This window comes from Dendrobates tinctorius, unplaced genomic scaffold, assembly GCF_039654945.1.
Source record: "Dendrobates tinctorius isolate UK_male_01 unplaced genomic scaffold, ASM3965494v1 ptg000064l, whole genome shotgun sequence".
NCBI lineage: Eukaryota > Metazoa > Chordata > Amphibia > Anura > Dendrobatidae > Dendrobates > Dendrobates tinctorius.
Genome location: NW_027361732.1, coordinates 44,604,048 through 44,621,384, shown reverse-complemented (window position 1 = coordinate 44,621,384; position 17,337 = coordinate 44,604,048). Strand labels below are relative to the sequence as shown.

The 17,337-nt window shown below is 47.9% G+C and overlaps 1 protein-coding gene across 3 annotated transcripts in view; it reads right to left on the bottom strand.

Moving 5' to 3' along the window:
* Positions 1-17,337, bottom strand: part of BORA (BORA aurora kinase A activator) — an 83,086-nt gene that overhangs the window by 4,990 nt on the left and 60,759 nt on the right. For all 3 annotated transcript variants that reach the window (XM_073580374.1, XM_073580372.1, XM_073580373.1), the window contains exons 10-11: positions 15,294-15,856; positions 6,810-6,941 (exon numbers count right to left, since the gene is read on the bottom strand). In XM_073580374.1, coding sequence (XP_073436475.1) covers positions 6,810-6,941; positions 15,294-15,856 — 695 coding nt within the window. The remainder of the gene's footprint in view (positions 1-6,809; positions 6,942-15,293; positions 15,857-17,337) is intronic.

Sequence of the window (17,337 nt, the reverse complement as noted above, 5' to 3'; positions counted from 1 at the left end):
GGTCGGCGAATGGCTAAGTTCCTTTGGAACAGGATTGAGAGAGCCAAAATCTGTCCCTTAATGGAACTAAGACAGTCCGGATTCCAGACCCAATTGTAGAAAGGACAAGATGGATGGTAGATGAAACACCATTGGAGTGATTTGGTGATCGTCACACAAGCGGAAATATGCTTTCCCATGTTCGGTGGTAAGTCTTGGAAGACGAGGGGCTTCCTCGCCTTGATCATGGTTTGTATGACCTGGTTGGAAAACCCAGCTGATCTCAGCACCGCAGCTTCAACAGCCATGCTGTTAAACTGAGCGAATGAGAACCCTGGTGGAAGAGGGGCCCCTGTGACAAAAGGTCCGGACGATCTGGGAGTCTCCAAGGAGTGTCTACTGTGAGGTTGAAAACTCTGCGTATCAGGGTTTCCAAGGCCAATTCGGGGCGATGAGAATCATGGAAATGCCTTCCGCTTTTATCTTTTTGACTACCCTGGGGAGTAGCGGCAGAGGTGGGAATAGGTACGTAAGGGAGAACTGTGCCCAAGATATCGCTAGAGCATCGATACAGATTGCCAGCGGGTCGCGAGATCTGGACACAAACTGCGGAACCTTGTGGTTGAGCCTGGACGCCATTAGGTCGACTTCTGGAGTCCCCCACCTGAGACAAATTTTGTGGAAGACTGACTGGTGCAGAGACCATTCGCCTGTAGCCAGCGCTTCTCGGCTGAGAAAATCTGCCGCCCAGTTTTCGATCACTGGTATGTGCAACCGGGGAGATCGCTGGAACATTCCGCTCGGCCCAAGACAGGATCCGAGCGACCTCTGACATCACTGCCCGACTCAGAGTCCCCCCCTTGGTGGTTGACATATCCCACCGCTGTGGTGTTGTCTGCCTGAACCCGAATCTGCTATCCATGAAGAAGTTCCTGCCAATGTACCAGGGAAAGGAATACTGCTCGGAGTTCCAGAATGCTGATGGGCAAAACAGATTCCTGAGCTGACCAATGACCCTGGACCGTCAGATCCTGGAACACTGCTCCCCAGCCGAGAAGGCTGGCATCCGTCGTGACTATTTTCCAATGAATGGAAAGGAAGGACCTCACGAGACGGATCGACTGGGAGTGCTCCCACCATTTCAGGGATTGTTTTATCCACGGTGGAATCGAGACCACCTGATCCAGGGAATGAATCGACTTGTCCCATCTCGCCAGAAGAAGAGTTGGAGAGGGCACGTGTGAAATTGAGCAATTGGAACTGCTTCCATTGAGGCAACCATTTTGCCTAGCACACTCATGCAGAAACAGAGGGAGTGGGGTAAGCGACCTCTCAGATCGAACTCCGTGTATGAGAGCCAGGGAGGAGATCTTTGCTTGGGCAGTGTCAAAGAGCATGCCTAGAAAAACCAGATGTTGGACCGGGTTCAGAGAGTACTTTGCGGTGTTGACTATCCAGCCTAGCCAAGCAAGTGTCCAGGGTGATCTGCAAGCTCTCCTGACATGCCACAGGGGATGCGGGTTTGATGAGGATGTTGTCTAAATAGGGAATGACGAGAATGCCTCGGCTGCGTAGAATAGCCATCGCTGTCGCCATCACCTTGGTAAAAACTTAGGGGGTGGTGGCTAGGCCGAACGGCTGTGCCGTGAATTGGAAGTGAACCCCCTGAATGGCGAAACAAAGGAACCTCTGGTGTGGGGGAAAGATGGGAATGTGTAGGTAGGCATGGAGGCCATCACGGATCGAAGGGACTCCATCTTGAAGTGGCGCAGACGTATGTATCAGTTCAGGAGTTTGAGGTCCAGAACGGGACGAACTGAGCCGTCTTTCTTCGGAACCACAAACAGGTTGGAATAAAAACCTGAAAAGCGCTCTTGTATGGGAACGAAGATGATGACGCCGGAAGAGGAAGTCGATAGCCTTGAAAAACCCCGGAATGAGAGAGAGAGGTATCTCTTGGTGGACGGGACTCGAAAAAGCGAGATCGAGGGAGAGAAGAAAACTATCCTGTAACCGTAGGAGACGACGTCCCTTACCCAGGCGTCGACTACGGACAGCCACTCGTCCCGAAACTGAAGGAGACGACCAACCACCTTGAGAGGATTCCCAGGTGGGGGCGCCCAGTCATGCAGACGAAAACCTTTTGGTCCCAGACCTGGGGGACAAGTGCTGGGTAGGTCATGAGTGCCAGGTCAGGACTGGCTTAAAGGAGGGTCCTTTCCTTTGTTGAGGCACAGGGGATCTGTCTTGTCGCGGGTTGCTCTGTGATTAAAACCTCCGAAAGGACCTAAAAGGAGCAGTGCGACATGGCGTGTGCTTGACCCTCTGCTGTGGTAGAAGTGTACTCTTCCCTCCTGTAGCGTTGGAGATGATCTTGTCCAGCTCTTCTCCAAAAAGGCGAGAACTGTGGAAGGGAAGGCCTGTAAGGAACTTTGATGCAGAGTCGGCGTCCCAGGCCTTAAGCCACAGAACTCTGCGGATCGCGACGACGTTGTGGCTGCTATGGCTGAGCAGGTGGCTGCATCCAGAGACGCGGATACAAGATATTTACCCGTGTGGTCGATCTGGTCCGCCAGATCGGCTAGCTCGTTGACTGGGGCCCCGGCGGAGATGCTTCGCCCATGCGGAGACCGCCTTAGCCACCCAGGTGGCGGCGAAGGAGGGGCAGAAGGAAGAGCCCACAGCCTCGAAGGCGGAATTAGCCAGAGACTGTGTGTCTGTCAGAGGGTTCCTTTAGAGAGGAACTTTCAGACAGAGGGAGTATAGTCTTGGTGGCCATCTGGGAGACCGGAGGGTCCACCAAAGGAGACACTGCCCACTTGTTAAGCAGGTCAGGCTGGAAAGGTTACAGGACACTCATGCGTCTTCTTTGGAAACGCTTATCTGGGTGCTGCCATTCCACAGCGAAGGTCCTGTTGAACTTGTTGTGATTGGCAAAGACACAGGTAGGGCACTTTGTTTTCCTGAAAGACACAGTCTGTTCAGGAGGAGATAACTCAGTCTTTAATATCAGTCTAATTAACAGCGACAATCAAACTATCCACTGTGTCACGCAGTTTAGAGACCTGTGCAGAGTCCAGATCAGAATATGACTCAGAACGGGGGTCTGAATGTAGTGCCTCTGAAGCATCTGATGGAGGGTACAGAGGGGAAACTGGCGCCCTGGAAGGCGGTGATAAGCTGAACATTAAGGCAATGCGGGCACGCTTTCTTGAATATCTGGACTTCCTCTGAGGGGAAACCCTTTGGGTATGTGAGGCGTTAATATCCGACGCATCAGAGGGGGGTAGCTGAGACCCACTAGCAGGTGCAGAATTAAGAAGCCGTTCCAAAACCAAGACGAAAGTGTGAGATACCTTCGGTGCGAATAGAGGGGGGATCCTGGGAAGATATTTTAGATTGTTTGCAATTAAGGCAGAGGATGAGGTCTGACCAGAGGGGAACTTCTTGTTGCAGGGCGAACATGTAAAGTGTACCACAATGAGATGAGGATGGGAGAGAGGCTCCCTAAGGATAGACATACAAGGAGAGAAGCTATGAGCCAGGGGAGATCTGCCAGGGATGAGAGCCGACCCCCCAGTGACAGAGCTTACAGACCTGGATCCTGGCCGGGAGCAATCCATCGGGTAATGAATCCGTCTTCCTCCCATGAGCGACCGGCTTCGGAGGGCAGGCGCCGTAGGGAGATAGCGGCACGGACCAGTCCGCATTTTCTATTTCCTCCCCTGAGTGACTGGCTGTGGAAGACGGGCAGCGTGGGGGGGGGGGGGGGGGGGGGGAGTGGCCAGGACCAGTCCGCATCTTCGGTCTTGCGGATGCCCCAAACACGCTTGAAGTGATAGGAGGCATGGGGTCCTGCTTGGTAGACACGAGAGGGTACAGTAGTGTGCTCCTGGTCTCTAGAGGGGAGAGCGTAGTGAGCTGTTACACTTCGTCGCCCGAATCACAAGCTGGACCTGAAAAATACACGAGTAAAAAACAAACCTAAAGGTAGATACGGGGCTGAGAGCAGCCCATGTCAACCTCCTATTGACACTAAGCTAAAACTGAATAGCTTTCTGCCAGTTGGTGGGTATATACTGCTGGGGAGGAGCTAACCCTTGTTTTGCGTAGTGTCAACGTCCTAGTGGAAGCAGCATACACCCATGGCTTCCTGTGTCCTCCAATGAAGCGAGAGAGAAAACTGTTAATCCCCCAGACATGGATTAAGGCGTGGGATAGAAAAACAGACAGGTGAGGGATATTGTTTTTTTTTTATTTTTGCTTTATTACAGGAGACAAGGGCTTCAGTGGTATTAGGTGAATATAATAGTTTGGGTTTTTTTACATAAAAATGGAAAAGTGTGTTTTGCTTTATTTCTAATAAAGGACTTTATACTTGATGTGTCTTTATTTACCATATAACTATTGGATTAGTAATGGATAGGTGACATCAACCCCATAAACATGAACCCCACTTGCCACCGCACTACAGGACAAGTGGGAAGAGCCGGGCAAAGTGCAAGAAAAGCTTTTTCTGGGTGGTTGCGGGCCGCTATTTTTAGGTTGGGGGGGGGGGGGGGGGGGGGGGGGGATCAATATCCATGGCTCCTTACCAGCCTGAGAATACCCCAGCTGTCTGCTTTAGCTGGCAGCGGCATTTAAATGGAGCTTCCGGCCATCGGGCCAGAAATATGCACCCCGGTGACTCGCGTCATGTGACCGCGGGTCACCGGTGTGTTATTACAACCAGAGGTCTCCTGGAGACCTGTATGGTTGTCAGTGCCGGATTGCTATCAGCCACCCAGTGGTCGGGGCTCATCTCAAGTCAGTAATTCAACTACATAGAGGCGATCTGCTCATCGCCTCTATGTAGCTGAGCCAATCGGCCTATGGCAGCTTCTGGTCTCCTATGGAGACTATTGAAGCATGGTAAAAGTAAAAAAAAAAAAAGTGTTTAGAATTATATAAAAAAAAAAAAAAATATATATACACCGCTCAAAAAATAAAGGGAACACTTAAACAACAAAATATAATTCCAAGTAAATCAAACTTCTGTGAAATCAAACTGTCCACTTACGAAGCAACACTGTTTGACAATCAATTTCACGTGTCTGCACAAACTGTTAGAAACCGACTCCATGAGGATGGCCTTAGGGCCCGATGCCCACAGATGGGGGTTGTGCTCACAGCCCAACACCGTGCAGGACGCTTGGCACTTGCCACAGAATACCAGGATTGCCAATTCGCCACTGGCGCCCTGTGCTCTTCACAGATGAAAGCAGGTTCACACTGAGCACATGTGACAGACGTGACAGTCTGGAGACGCCTTGGAGAGCGATCTGCTGCCTGCAACATCCTTCTGCATGACCGGTTTTGGCAGTGGGTCAGTAATGGTGTGGATGGCATTTCTTTGGAGGGCCACACGATGTAGGGCTGTGAGCACAACCCCCATCTGTGGAAGTCGTGCACTCAGACCGTCCTCATGGAGTTGGTTTCTAACAGTTTGTGCAAACACATGCACATTTGTGGCCTGCTGGAGGTCATTTAAAAGGGCTCTGGCAGTGCTTATCCTGTTCCTCCTTGCACAAAGGCAGAGGTAGCGGTCCTGCTGCAGGGTCGTTGCCCTCCTACGGCCCCCTCCACGTCTCCTGGTGTACTGGCCTGTCTCCTGGTAGTGCCTCCAGCCTCTGGACACTACGCCGACAGACACAGCAAACCTTATTGCCACAGAACATTGATGTGCCATCGTCGATGAGCTGCACTACCTGAGCCACTTGTGTGGGTTGTAGAGTCTGTCTCATGCTACCACGAGTGTGAAAGCACAACCAACATTCAAAAGTGACCAAAACATCAGCCAGAAAGCATTTGTACTGAGATGTGGTCTGTGGTTCCCACCTGCAGAACCACTCCTTTATTGAGGGTGTCTTGATAATTGCCAATAATTTCCATCTGTTGTCTATTCCATTTGCACAACAGCATGTGAAATTGATTGTCAGTGTTGCTTCCTAAGTGGACAGTTTGATTGCACAGAAGTTTGATTTACTTGGAATTCTATTGTGTTTAAGTGTTCCCTTTATTTTTTTTGACCAGTGTGTGTGTGTGTGTGTGTGTATGTGTATATATATATATATATATATATATATATATATATATATATATATATATATATATATATATATATATATATATATATATATATATATATATTCAAATCACCACCCTTTTGCCCCGTTCAAAATAAAACAAAAATAAAATCAAACTTACACATATTTGGTATCGATGCGTTCAGAATCGCCGATTAAAAAAAGAATTAACCTGATCGCTAAACGGCATAGCAAGAAAAAAATTCAAAGCGCCAAAAACTTACGCTTTTTTTGGTCGCCATGGCAATGCATTAAAATGCAATAACGTTGCGATCGTAAGACCGTATCTGCACCAAAATACCATCATTAAAAACCATCAGCTCGGTGCGCAAAAAATAAGCCCTCACCCATCCCAAGTTCACGAAAAATGGAGACGCTACGGGTATCGGAAAATGGCGCTTTTTTTTTTTTTAAGCAAAGTTTGGAATTTTTTTTTTTCCACCAAAAAAGTGTAGGATTGCACTTTTTTTTTTTTTGCAATTTCACCGCACTTGGAATTCTTTTCCCGTTTTCTAGTACACAACATGGTAAAACCAATGGTCTTCAAAAGTACAAATTGTCCTGCAAAAAATAAGCCCTCACATGGCCATATCGATGGAAAAATACAAAAATTATGGCCCTGGGAGGTAGGGAGCGAAAAATGAAAACGCAAAACTGAAAAAAGCTCCGGGGGTTAAATATTGCCAGTATTGAATGACTGTCTACCTTTGTTTTCAGAAGCCGTGACCCATTCTGATTTTCATAGATATGTGCATCAATTTCTTTGTAGCCTCCATCTGTGCCAATACCATCCATGATACTGGATCCACATGTCTGTGTTGTGTAACCACTGTCCACCTTTAGGTTAACACAAATTAGTATTAAGAATACAGGTTACAGTCAATATACATGGGTTCTTACAGTAAATCACAGGTTTGCCTAACTACACAGTGAATCTAACTACCAAGGATTCTCAGAGCGGATGATGAACTGGTTCCCTACATCTTTGATGAAATGTATCTGGAGTTTGCACCACTATTAATCTAATAACAATGCCCAAGAATAAGCAGCGGGTGTTATGGGAAAGTGTCGGCATCCAAATAAACACTCATCAATATCCATTGTCTAACCAAAACCTAAGAGGCAAAATGAATATACTTCTTTACTTTCAGCAGGGTGTAAGAAAAAGCTATTTAAGTACACAGTGGCATGTAAAAGTTTGGGCACCCCTGGTCAAAAATACTGTTATTGTGGATAGTTAAGCAAGTTGAAGATGAAAAGATCTCTAAAAGGCTTTAAGTTAAAAAACCGGATTACTTACCGGTAATACTCTTTTGTAGAGTCCACGACAGCACCCACTGAGAGAGGGGATCCGCCCCAGGAACAGGAAACCTACAGAGAGATAAATGGGGCGGTCCCCCTCGCTCCCTCAGTTTGTATTACCGAGAACAACGGAGGAACCGCCATACATGTTTTAGTCATTTTGCTTGGGCGATTCATTTATCTTACCCCTATGCAGTTTTAAGCTTACTAAGTTTAATCACATATCTAACTTAAATCATAATCTCCACCACCAAGGAGACCCATGTGTGAAAAAATTCTTACGGGAGGGAAGTGAGCGGGTGCTGTCGTGGACTCTACAAAAGAGTATTACCGGTAAGTAATCCGGTTTTTCCTCTTCGCCACGACAGCACCCACTGAGAGATTTTCAGAGATAATCACTAGGGCGGGCACACCGTGTTAAGGACTGATCTACCAAAAGTTAGATCCTCGGTAGAGGACAAATCTAGTCTATAGTGACTATAAAAGGTAGATGGAGAAGACCAGGTTGCAGCCTTACATATTTGTTCAATTGGGACGTTCGCCCTCTCGGCCCAGGAGGATGATATGGCTCTAGTAGAGTGCGCCTTAATCCCCAGTGGAGGGTCTTCTCCTTTTGTCAGATACGCCATTGTGATCGCATCTCTAATCCATCTGGATATCGTGCCTGATGTAACTGCAGACCCCTTCCTGCTGCCCTGGAATGAGACAAAAAGAGACCTACTCTGCCTCCAGGGACTGGTCCTATCAAGGTAGGCTAGCACAGCTCTCTTCACATCTAAGGTGTGATATTTCTCCTCGTCCTGTGTTGACGGGTTCTCATAGAATGAAGGTAGGCATATCTCTTGAGACCTATGAAATTTAGTTGCCCGTTTGGGCAGATAGGACGGGTCCGTCTTTAAAATGAGACTGTCTCGTGTTGTTGACAGGAACGGTGGGTCTACTGACAGAGCATGAAGATCACTCACTCTCCTGGCCGATACTAAGGCCACCAGCATAGCCGTTTTCAATGAGAGGCACTTTACTGATGCTGAGCTTATGGGCTCGAATGGTGCCTGAGTGAAGGCATCCAAAACTAAAGTAAGGTTCCACGCTGGAAGTCGAGGCACATGCACCGGTTCTGCTCGTTGACAGGCCGAGATAAACCGAGTCACCCATCTATTTGCTGCCACGTTATAGTTAAACAGGGCTCCTAGGGCTGACACGTGGACCTTAAGAGTGCTTACTGAGAGTCTAAGTTCTCGGCCTCTTTGTAGAAACTCTAGAATGGCCGTAATGGGTACTTCACCAGCTAGTTTTGTTGGGTGAAAGGCCAGGAACTTCCTCCACACCTTAGCATAAATTTTTGTCGTGGACTCCTTCCTGCTTTGTAGCAGGGTATTGATTAGGTTCCTTGAGAAACCCTTCTGCCTCAGTAGCTCCCTTTCAAATTCCAGGCCGCTAGGTGCAGGGCTTTGGCCTGAGGATGGTAGCAGGGTCCCTGCGAGAGAAGATTCTGGTGCAGCGGCAGGATCCACGGGTCGGTTACCGACATGGCTCTCAGCCATGAAAACCACGGTCTTTTTGGCCAAAACGGGGCTATCAAGATGACCCTCGCCCTCTCCTGTCTTATTTTCCTGACTACTGTTGGTAGTAGCACCATTGGAGGAAAGGCATAGGCTAGTTGGAATGCCCAGGGTGTTTGGAGGGCATCTAGAATATCTGGGTTGTCCGACCTGTAGAGAGAAGCGAACCTTTTTACGCGCCTGTTGGCTCTGGTTGCGAATAGGTCTATCTCCGGTCTGCCCCATTCTGACGCTATCATTTCGAACACGTCTCTGCTGAGGACCCACTCTCCCTGGTATAGGGCCTGGCGACTGAGATAGTCTGCTCGGGAGTTGTCCACTCCTCTTATATGGAGCGCTGACAAGGAGAGAAGATGGACCTCGGCCATCTCCAGAATCTTTCCCGCGATAGACATCAGTGGCATTGACCGCGTGCCTCCTTGCCGGTTTATATAGGCCACTGCGGTGGTATTGTCTGTCTGGATCCTTACGTGGGCGCCTCTCAACTGCGGAAGGAAGCGAGATATCGCATAAAAAAAAAAATCGCTGTTAGCTCCTTTACATTAGAGGAGGCCTCTATTTCATTCTCCCGCCACCAGCCTTGTACCATGTGCTCCTCTAGGTGGGCTCCCCAACCTAAGGGGCTGGCATCTGTGGTGAGTATCTTGGAGGGAGTCACCCACCACTGTACTCCCTTCGATAGATTGGAAGGAATTAACCACCATTTTAGGGATTCAACCACCTCGGGCGATAGGGATATCTTCCCTTCCAGCCGCCCCTGCAGTCTGTCTCCTGCAGAATAGCCCACTGTAGTCCTCTAGAGTGGAACTGAGCCCATTGCACCGCTGGAATGCATGATATTAGTGACCCCAGCAAGGACATGCCCTGTCTCAATGATATTACGGGTCTTCCTGTAGCATTCTGTACTTTGTCAATCATGGCCATTACTTTGGCGTTTGGCAGAAAGCACTCCTCAGTTACGGAGTCTACCTGCAGGCCCAAAAACCTTTGACAGGTCACTGGCTCCAGTCTGGATTTCTCCCAGTTAATTAGCCAACCCAGTGTTTGTAGGGATGAGATAATTCTAGCTATTCTTGCTTCACACTGTGAAACAGAATTCCCCACTATGAGCAGGTCGTCTAAATAAGGGACAACTAGGGTGTCATTCAGCCTTACATATGACATTACTTCCAGCATTAATTTGGTAAATACCCGAGGAGCCATGGATAGCCCGAATGGCATTGCCGCAAACTGGAAATGCTGAATCCGACCTCTGAACCAGACTGCTACCCGCAGGAACCTTTGGTGTCCTTGATATATGGGGAGATGGTAGTAGGCGTCCTTTAGGTCCAAGACCGCCATATAACACCTGGGAAACAAAAGCTTTATTGCAGACTTAATCGACTCCATTTTAAACGACCTCAGTCTTAGGAAGGTATTAAGTTTTTTTAAATTTATTATAGTCCTGTAAGAGCCATCTGGTTTTGGGACTAAGAATAGAGGAGAATAAAAGCCCATCCCTGTTTCGTCGTCTGGGACCTCCACTAGAACCTGTTTAGATAGCAGTACCGCAATCTCCATCTCCAGTGCTTCCTGCCGAGAACGGGACTTCATAGAAGTCAATAAGAAGGAGTTCGGTGGATACCGAACGAATTCTAATTTTAGGCCTGATGATACAATACTTAGGGCCCACGGGTTTGATGTCACCTTCATCCATTGGCGGCTGAATCTTAATAGAATGCCACCTACCGGTATATCGGTTTTATCGGGATCTGTCTCCTCTGAAGGGACGTTTCCCGAATAGGTTGCCTCTTTGCTTGGGGTCCTTATTTCCCCAGCGATCCTGGGGTCTAAAGTCTTTCTTTTTTCCGAACGGCGGCTTCCTGTAGGCCCTCCTGTTGAACGGAACATACGGGTTAGGGAACCCCTTTTTCCTCTCCCCCGCTTTTGTCAAAATTTCATCCAGTTCTGTACCAAACAGGTACTTACCCTGGCAGGGTATAGCACACAATCTAGTTTTTGTTTGTGTGTCTCCTTTCCACCCCTTCAACCATAAGGCCCGCCTGCCTGCATTGGTCAGTCCCGCGGCTCTAGCCGACAACCGGAGAGAATCCGCAGAGGAGTCGGAGAGGAAGGCCGCTGCTCCTTTAATGAGGGGCATAGAGGAAAGAAGCCTACTCCTAGCTACTCCATTTTTAATATTGTCCTCCAAGTCGTTCAGCCACACCAACATAGATCTTGCCGTACATGTGGCTGCTATTGCGGGCTTAAAGGCTGCCGTACAAGCTTCCCAAGATCTTTTGAGGAATGTATCGGTCTTACGATCCGAAGAATCAGCCAAAGTTCCCGAATCCTCCACCGGCAAGGAGGATCTACGGGAGGTAGAGGCCACTGCCGCATCCACCTTGGGGGCTCTCGACCAGGCCGTTAACTCCTCATCGTCAAAGGGATACTTACGCTTTGACGTTAAGGGGAGGAAGGTCCTTTGACCTTGTTTCTCCCATTCCCTCTTAACTAGGTCTTTTACAGCTGGGACCACTGGGAATGCTCGGATCTTTTTACGAGAAATACCCGCAAACAATGTCCCGAGGGGTCTTGGGGTCCTTACTCTCCGGCAACCCCATGGTATTTCGGACAGACTTCACAAGATTACTGACACTGTCCGTGGGGAAACACGTCTGATCCTCGTCCTCTGAGGAAAGGTATTCCTGGGACTTATCGGAATCTAGTTCTCCGGTATCTGACGGCGACCTGGACGCCAGCGAGACTCCTCCTTTAGGTGAACGTATTTCTCTCATGGAGGAGTGACCCCCTAGACTACTGGAACCGCCTAAGGCCCGTAGTTCCTCTCTTATCATTGCCCGGATATCCTCCTTCTTTCGTGAGGATTCCTCCTGCAAGGCCTCCTCAACACATGATTGGCATAATCTCTTTGGGTGGCCATCCGGGAGGGGCTGTGAACATAAGGCACACTCTCTATGTTTCGCCTTCTCCGTTCTTTTAGCCTAAAAAGGGGTATGGACCAGAAAGAGAAGGCTATCAATTATCTAACCTGACCAAAAAACACTCACCCGTGAATTTCGTCAGCAACTACCGGCTGCGGTGTCCGGGACCCAGGCTAAGGCGAGGCATGGGACGACTTCTTTTCCTTACGTTTCTTCTCTAACGGCTCGTCTTGCCTGGAAGGCCCAATGGATTCCTTCCTAGAGCTGCCGCTTCTTCTGGTGCTATTGGTTTTCCTCGTAGCACTGCTCTCTCTACTGCCAAGTGGGGATACCACTAGCTGACCTAATGGGAGCGAAGCTGAGTCATCTAACGACGACATGACTGCGCACTAGCGCTGTGTCTGTGGCTTCCTTTTAAAGCCTTTTGCTCCTCTTTTTTTTTTTTTTTCTTCTCTCTCTCTCTCCCTACTGCGCATGCGCGGGCGTTGTCCCGCGGTCTCTGCCTTCAGCCTAATCCCGGAAGTTCTCCTCCACTTCCGGGTTGCCTCTCCTGGAGCGCTGGGTCACCGCAAATGATGCGGCCGGTGACACCGCGCGTCTGCGCCCCCCTCCACGCACTGGGACCTTCTCCTGCCGCAGGTATGACTCCCAGCAGCGCCGCTCAGCACACAGCGCACCTTTTGCCACTCTGGGGGGGGGGGGGTCCCGGCCTCAGTACGCCCGATAGCGTTTGTAATGCGTCCAACCCCGGGGGGGGGGGGGAGGGGGGGGTATAGCCATCACCCCAGTGAGCTTTGGCACCACTTTCGCCTCCAGCCTCACCTGCATTACGCCAGCTCTGGGGGGGGGAATACACCTCTCCGCCCGACGCTGCCTCCGGTCCTGGGGCCCCTGCTGCTCATATTATGCAGGCAGGCGGCTACCAGACCAGGTATCCTCTTCTGCGGGTTCCTTCCTAGGAACAGGAAACCAAACTGAGGGAGCGAGGGGGACCGCCCCATTTATCTCTCTGTAGGTTTCCTGTTCCTGGGGCGGATCCCCTCTCTCAGTGGGTGCTGTCGTGGCGAAGAGGAAAATTACACATTTCCTTTATATTGTAGTTCCCCCCCCATCATCTTTTACATTTTGAAAATTACAAAAAGGAAAAGGACTGATGCAAAAGTTTGGGCACCCTGCATGGTTAGTACCAAGTAGCATCCCCTTTTGAAGGTATCACAGCTTGTACATGCCTTTTGTAGCCAGCCAAGAGTGGTTTAATTCTTGTTTGAGGGATTTTCATCCATTCTTACTTGGAGAATTCTTCCAGTTCTGTGAGATTCCTGGGTCATCTTGCGTCTGCTGCTATTGTGAGGCCTAGTCACAGATTTTCAATGATGTTCAGATCAGGGGACTGTGAGGGCCATAGTAAAACCTTCAGATTGCGCCTTTAGGAGGTAGGCTACTGTTGCTTTTGACGCATGTTTAGTATCATTATCCATTTGTAGAAGACATCCTCTTTTCCACGTCAGCTTTTTTACAGATGGTGTTCTCTGTTTGCATCAGGAATTTGTTGACATTTCACTGAACCCATTCTTTACTCTCCCTATGAAATGTTCCTGTGCCTTTGGCTGTAATACAACCCCAAAGCATGGTTGGCTGGATGTTCTTTTTCTGAAATTCTGCGTTTATTTTTCTTGACACATACCTTTAATCATTGTGGCCAAAGAGTTCTATTTTAACCTCATCAGTCCACAGGACTTGTTTCCAAAATGCATCAGGCTTACTTGGATGTTCTTTTGCATACTTCTCAGGCTGGATTTTATGGTGAGGACGCAGGAGAGGTTTTGTCGTGATGACTTCTATGAAGGCCATATTTGTGCAGGTGTCTCTGAACAGTAGAACAATGTGCCACAACTCCAGAGTCTGCTAAATCTTTCTGAAAGTCTTTTGCTGTCCAGCAGGGGGTTCTGATTTGCCTCTCTAGCAATCCTACAAGCAGCTCACTGAAACTTAGCTTTGCCTTCCAGACCTTATCTTGACCTCCACTGTTCCTGTTAGTTGCCATTTCTTATTTACATTTGTAACTGAGGAAAGGGCAACTCCAAAACTCTGCCATCTTCTTATAGCCGTATCCTATTTTGTAGCCCTCCATCATTTTCAGAGTGCTAGGAAGCTGCTTAGAAGAACCCAATGATGCTCTGTCTTTGGCACAGGGTTAGAGGAGTCTGCGTTTTTATAAAGCTGGGAAATTTGCATCACCTGGACTTTCCTAATGATGATAGTGAACAAGCCATAACTAACAGGCTAATTAATGTCTGAAACCTTGGTCAATGTTATCTGACCACATAAATCTCCAAGGGTGCCCAAACTTTTGCATTGGCCCATTTTCCTTTTTGTAATTTTTAAAATGTTAAAGTTGACAATATTTATTGTTGTTGCCTAAAATACAATGTGTCATATTTCAGGCCTTTTAGAGATCATTTAATCTTCAACTTCCTTAACCGTTCACAGCAACAATCATTTTGACCAGAGGTGCCCAAACTTCTACATGCCACTGTAACTTCCCATTTGCTGCGTGTCCATGTTTGGGATCCGGGCCTGCTCGGCCCCTATTCACATTGACGTCATTATGATGCGTGGTAAGATTTTATTATTAGGCTGGGATCACACTACCGTGTGTGATGCGAGAAACTCACATGAGTCTCTCGCATCACCACCTGGCGCTGCCGCCGGCACTCAGGACCGGAGCTCCGGCTGCATAGAAATACATGCAGCCGCAGCTCCGGTCCGGAGTGCCGGGTGTTGATGCGAGAGACTCATGTGAGTTTCTCGCATCACACACGGTAGTGCGATCCCGGCCTTGGAGGTTAGCACCATCCCGATTTGGGCACACCTTAACGCTGGTGGAATGGCTTTGACTTTTTTTTTTTTTAAATCAAAATTGGTGTTTATGAAATACCCAGTGTTACTTAAATGCACATTTGCTTTTACTTACAGCAGGGATTATGTTCATTTTGTCTGTTTTATGTTTCGACTGTTTCATGGCCAGTGTGAACATGCTCCTATTTTGTGTGCATACCTATTATACTCCAGTTCATTTTTTCCTGTTTAGTCCCATAGCCTAACCAGCTTCAACTGTGGAACTTGTGCTGAACAAGACAAGTTGTATCTGACCAGGGTTTTCAAGTACTAATAAAATATATATACGATGATTACCTATAGGCAGCTTAAGTATGGTTTTTGTTTTTTTTTTGAGATACAGAAGTATGGTTCGCAATTTAAATAAGGTTTTAACGTAAAAGCCAGAAGCGGTGACATTCAATGGTGATCGGGGCAAGAACTGTATTACAGAGAACCCCAGGCAGTGTCGTTAGACACATTAGAAGCTGTAGCATACATGTCCTGTGCATGGAGATCCTTACCTGAATGCTGCTGTTGTCACAAGGGATCACACTACTCTCGGCTAAAGGAGACATGCACATGTGGGACATCTCTACACTGAACGTGTTACCAGTGATGAAACTGGTCATTGGAGTGTTATCATTCCCAGCTGCGTCCTTAACCCAGATCTGATCGTCTTCACTCTCCGCAGGATCCCCCATTTCCACGGTATCATTGTCTTTCAGGTCATCTGTAGCTTGCTCCATCGCCTGCTGCGTGCATGGCTTAGGAGAGATGCCATCTGCGGAGTGCGTGATGTGAGCATCCGGAGAGAATGTGTCCACGTTATGTAGCTGTAACACTGGTAAGGACAGGTTTGCAGGGGGAGAGTTCTCCTTCTCCTCCTCTAAACGTTCAATGGTAAAGGGAATCTGAAAAAGGGAAGTCCGATACTGCGCGCTCTCTCTGCAGGATTTCCCTTTAATCGGAAACACATTCTTGATGGGAGAGCAGCCTTCAATTAAAGGACTTGCAATGCACGAGTTAACCATGGACTTGGAAGCAGAGAGAGTCTCCGGTGAAGGGAAAGACAGCTTCTTCTGTTCTGCAAGTACAGATTTACAGGTTATTAACCAGTGTTCACAAAATAACATCCACAGAACAAAATATGCTGCGATAGTCTACAATTTGTCATTGTCTGCTGTGCTGTTTGAGTATGTTATTACTGGAATGTAAAACTACAGGTTTTAGGTCTTTAAAAGGGAATCTGTTACCAGGTTTTTGCTACACCATTTATGAGCAACATTATGTAGGGAAAGAGACCCAGATTTCAGTGATGTATCACTTACTGAGCTGCTTGCTGCAGATTTGATAAAATCAGCTTTCTCAGCTGCAGATCTAGCAGTTCTCTGAATACTGAGCTCTGTATAACTCAACCCAAAACACTGATTGGCTGCTTTTTCTGTATATTAATAATAATAATCTTTATTTTTGTATAGCGCTAACATATTCCGCAGCGCTTTACAGTTTGCACACAATCATCGCTGTCCCCGATGGGGCTCACAATCTAAATTCCCTATCAGTATGTCTTTGGAATGTGGGAGGAAACCAGAGTACCCGGAGGAAACCCACGCAAACACAGGGAGAACATACAGACTCCTTGCAGATGTTGTCCTTGGTGGAATTTGAACCCAGGACTCCAGCGCTGCAGTGCTAACCACTGAGCCACCATGCTGCCCTGTATATTATGTATAGGCAGAAAGCTGTCGATCAGTGGTTGGGTGGGGGTTATACAGAGATTATCTCCTGCTGATAAAACTGGGATTTTATAAAAACCTACAGCAAGCAGCTCTGTAAGTGACACCACTGGAATCAGGGTCCCTTTCTCTATGGCATGCTGTTCTCAGATTAGGTAGCACAAACCTGGTGATAAACTCCCATTATTTGTGTTACAGTAGCAGCATTAATATTTTTTTAAAAATCTGCAGCGGAAAATAGTCCAGGGCTACAAAGATGAAATATGTGATGTGTCATATTATTCCGTGAAGAACATTTGCTGCATGAAATGTCTACAACTGCTCCACTCATCTGAGTAGAGTACGTAGGATCCCATACACAGGCTGCAGAAGCACCTCCATTTAAGTATGTGCAACAGATTTTGGAGTTAGGCCAGAGTCACTAGTGTATGACATCTGATAAGACAGCATCGGATGACCCGCGGCTCCGGCTCTGCTACGAGTGGGAGCCGAGTGTCATGCGTCTGTGCTCAGTCACTTACACAGAGCTAAGTCTCGGTGCCAATCGCAGATGTGAGCTGCGCCATAGATTAACACTGGGCCGAGTGCTTTGTGATGTAGCACTTGGCCGTATTCTACGGTAGGGTGACGCCAGCCTTACAGAAATTGCTGCAATCAATCTGCAGATCTAGCCAGCTGTATGGTATGCGCAGCTGAATTTTACATGGGCAACGATTACGGTAGTAAACTTACATGATGCAGGGTTTTAGGATGAAAATGTTCACCAGGAATTGTTGGCACTTTACCATGGGAAATCTTTTTGGACATTCATTCCAATCCACAAGACGGG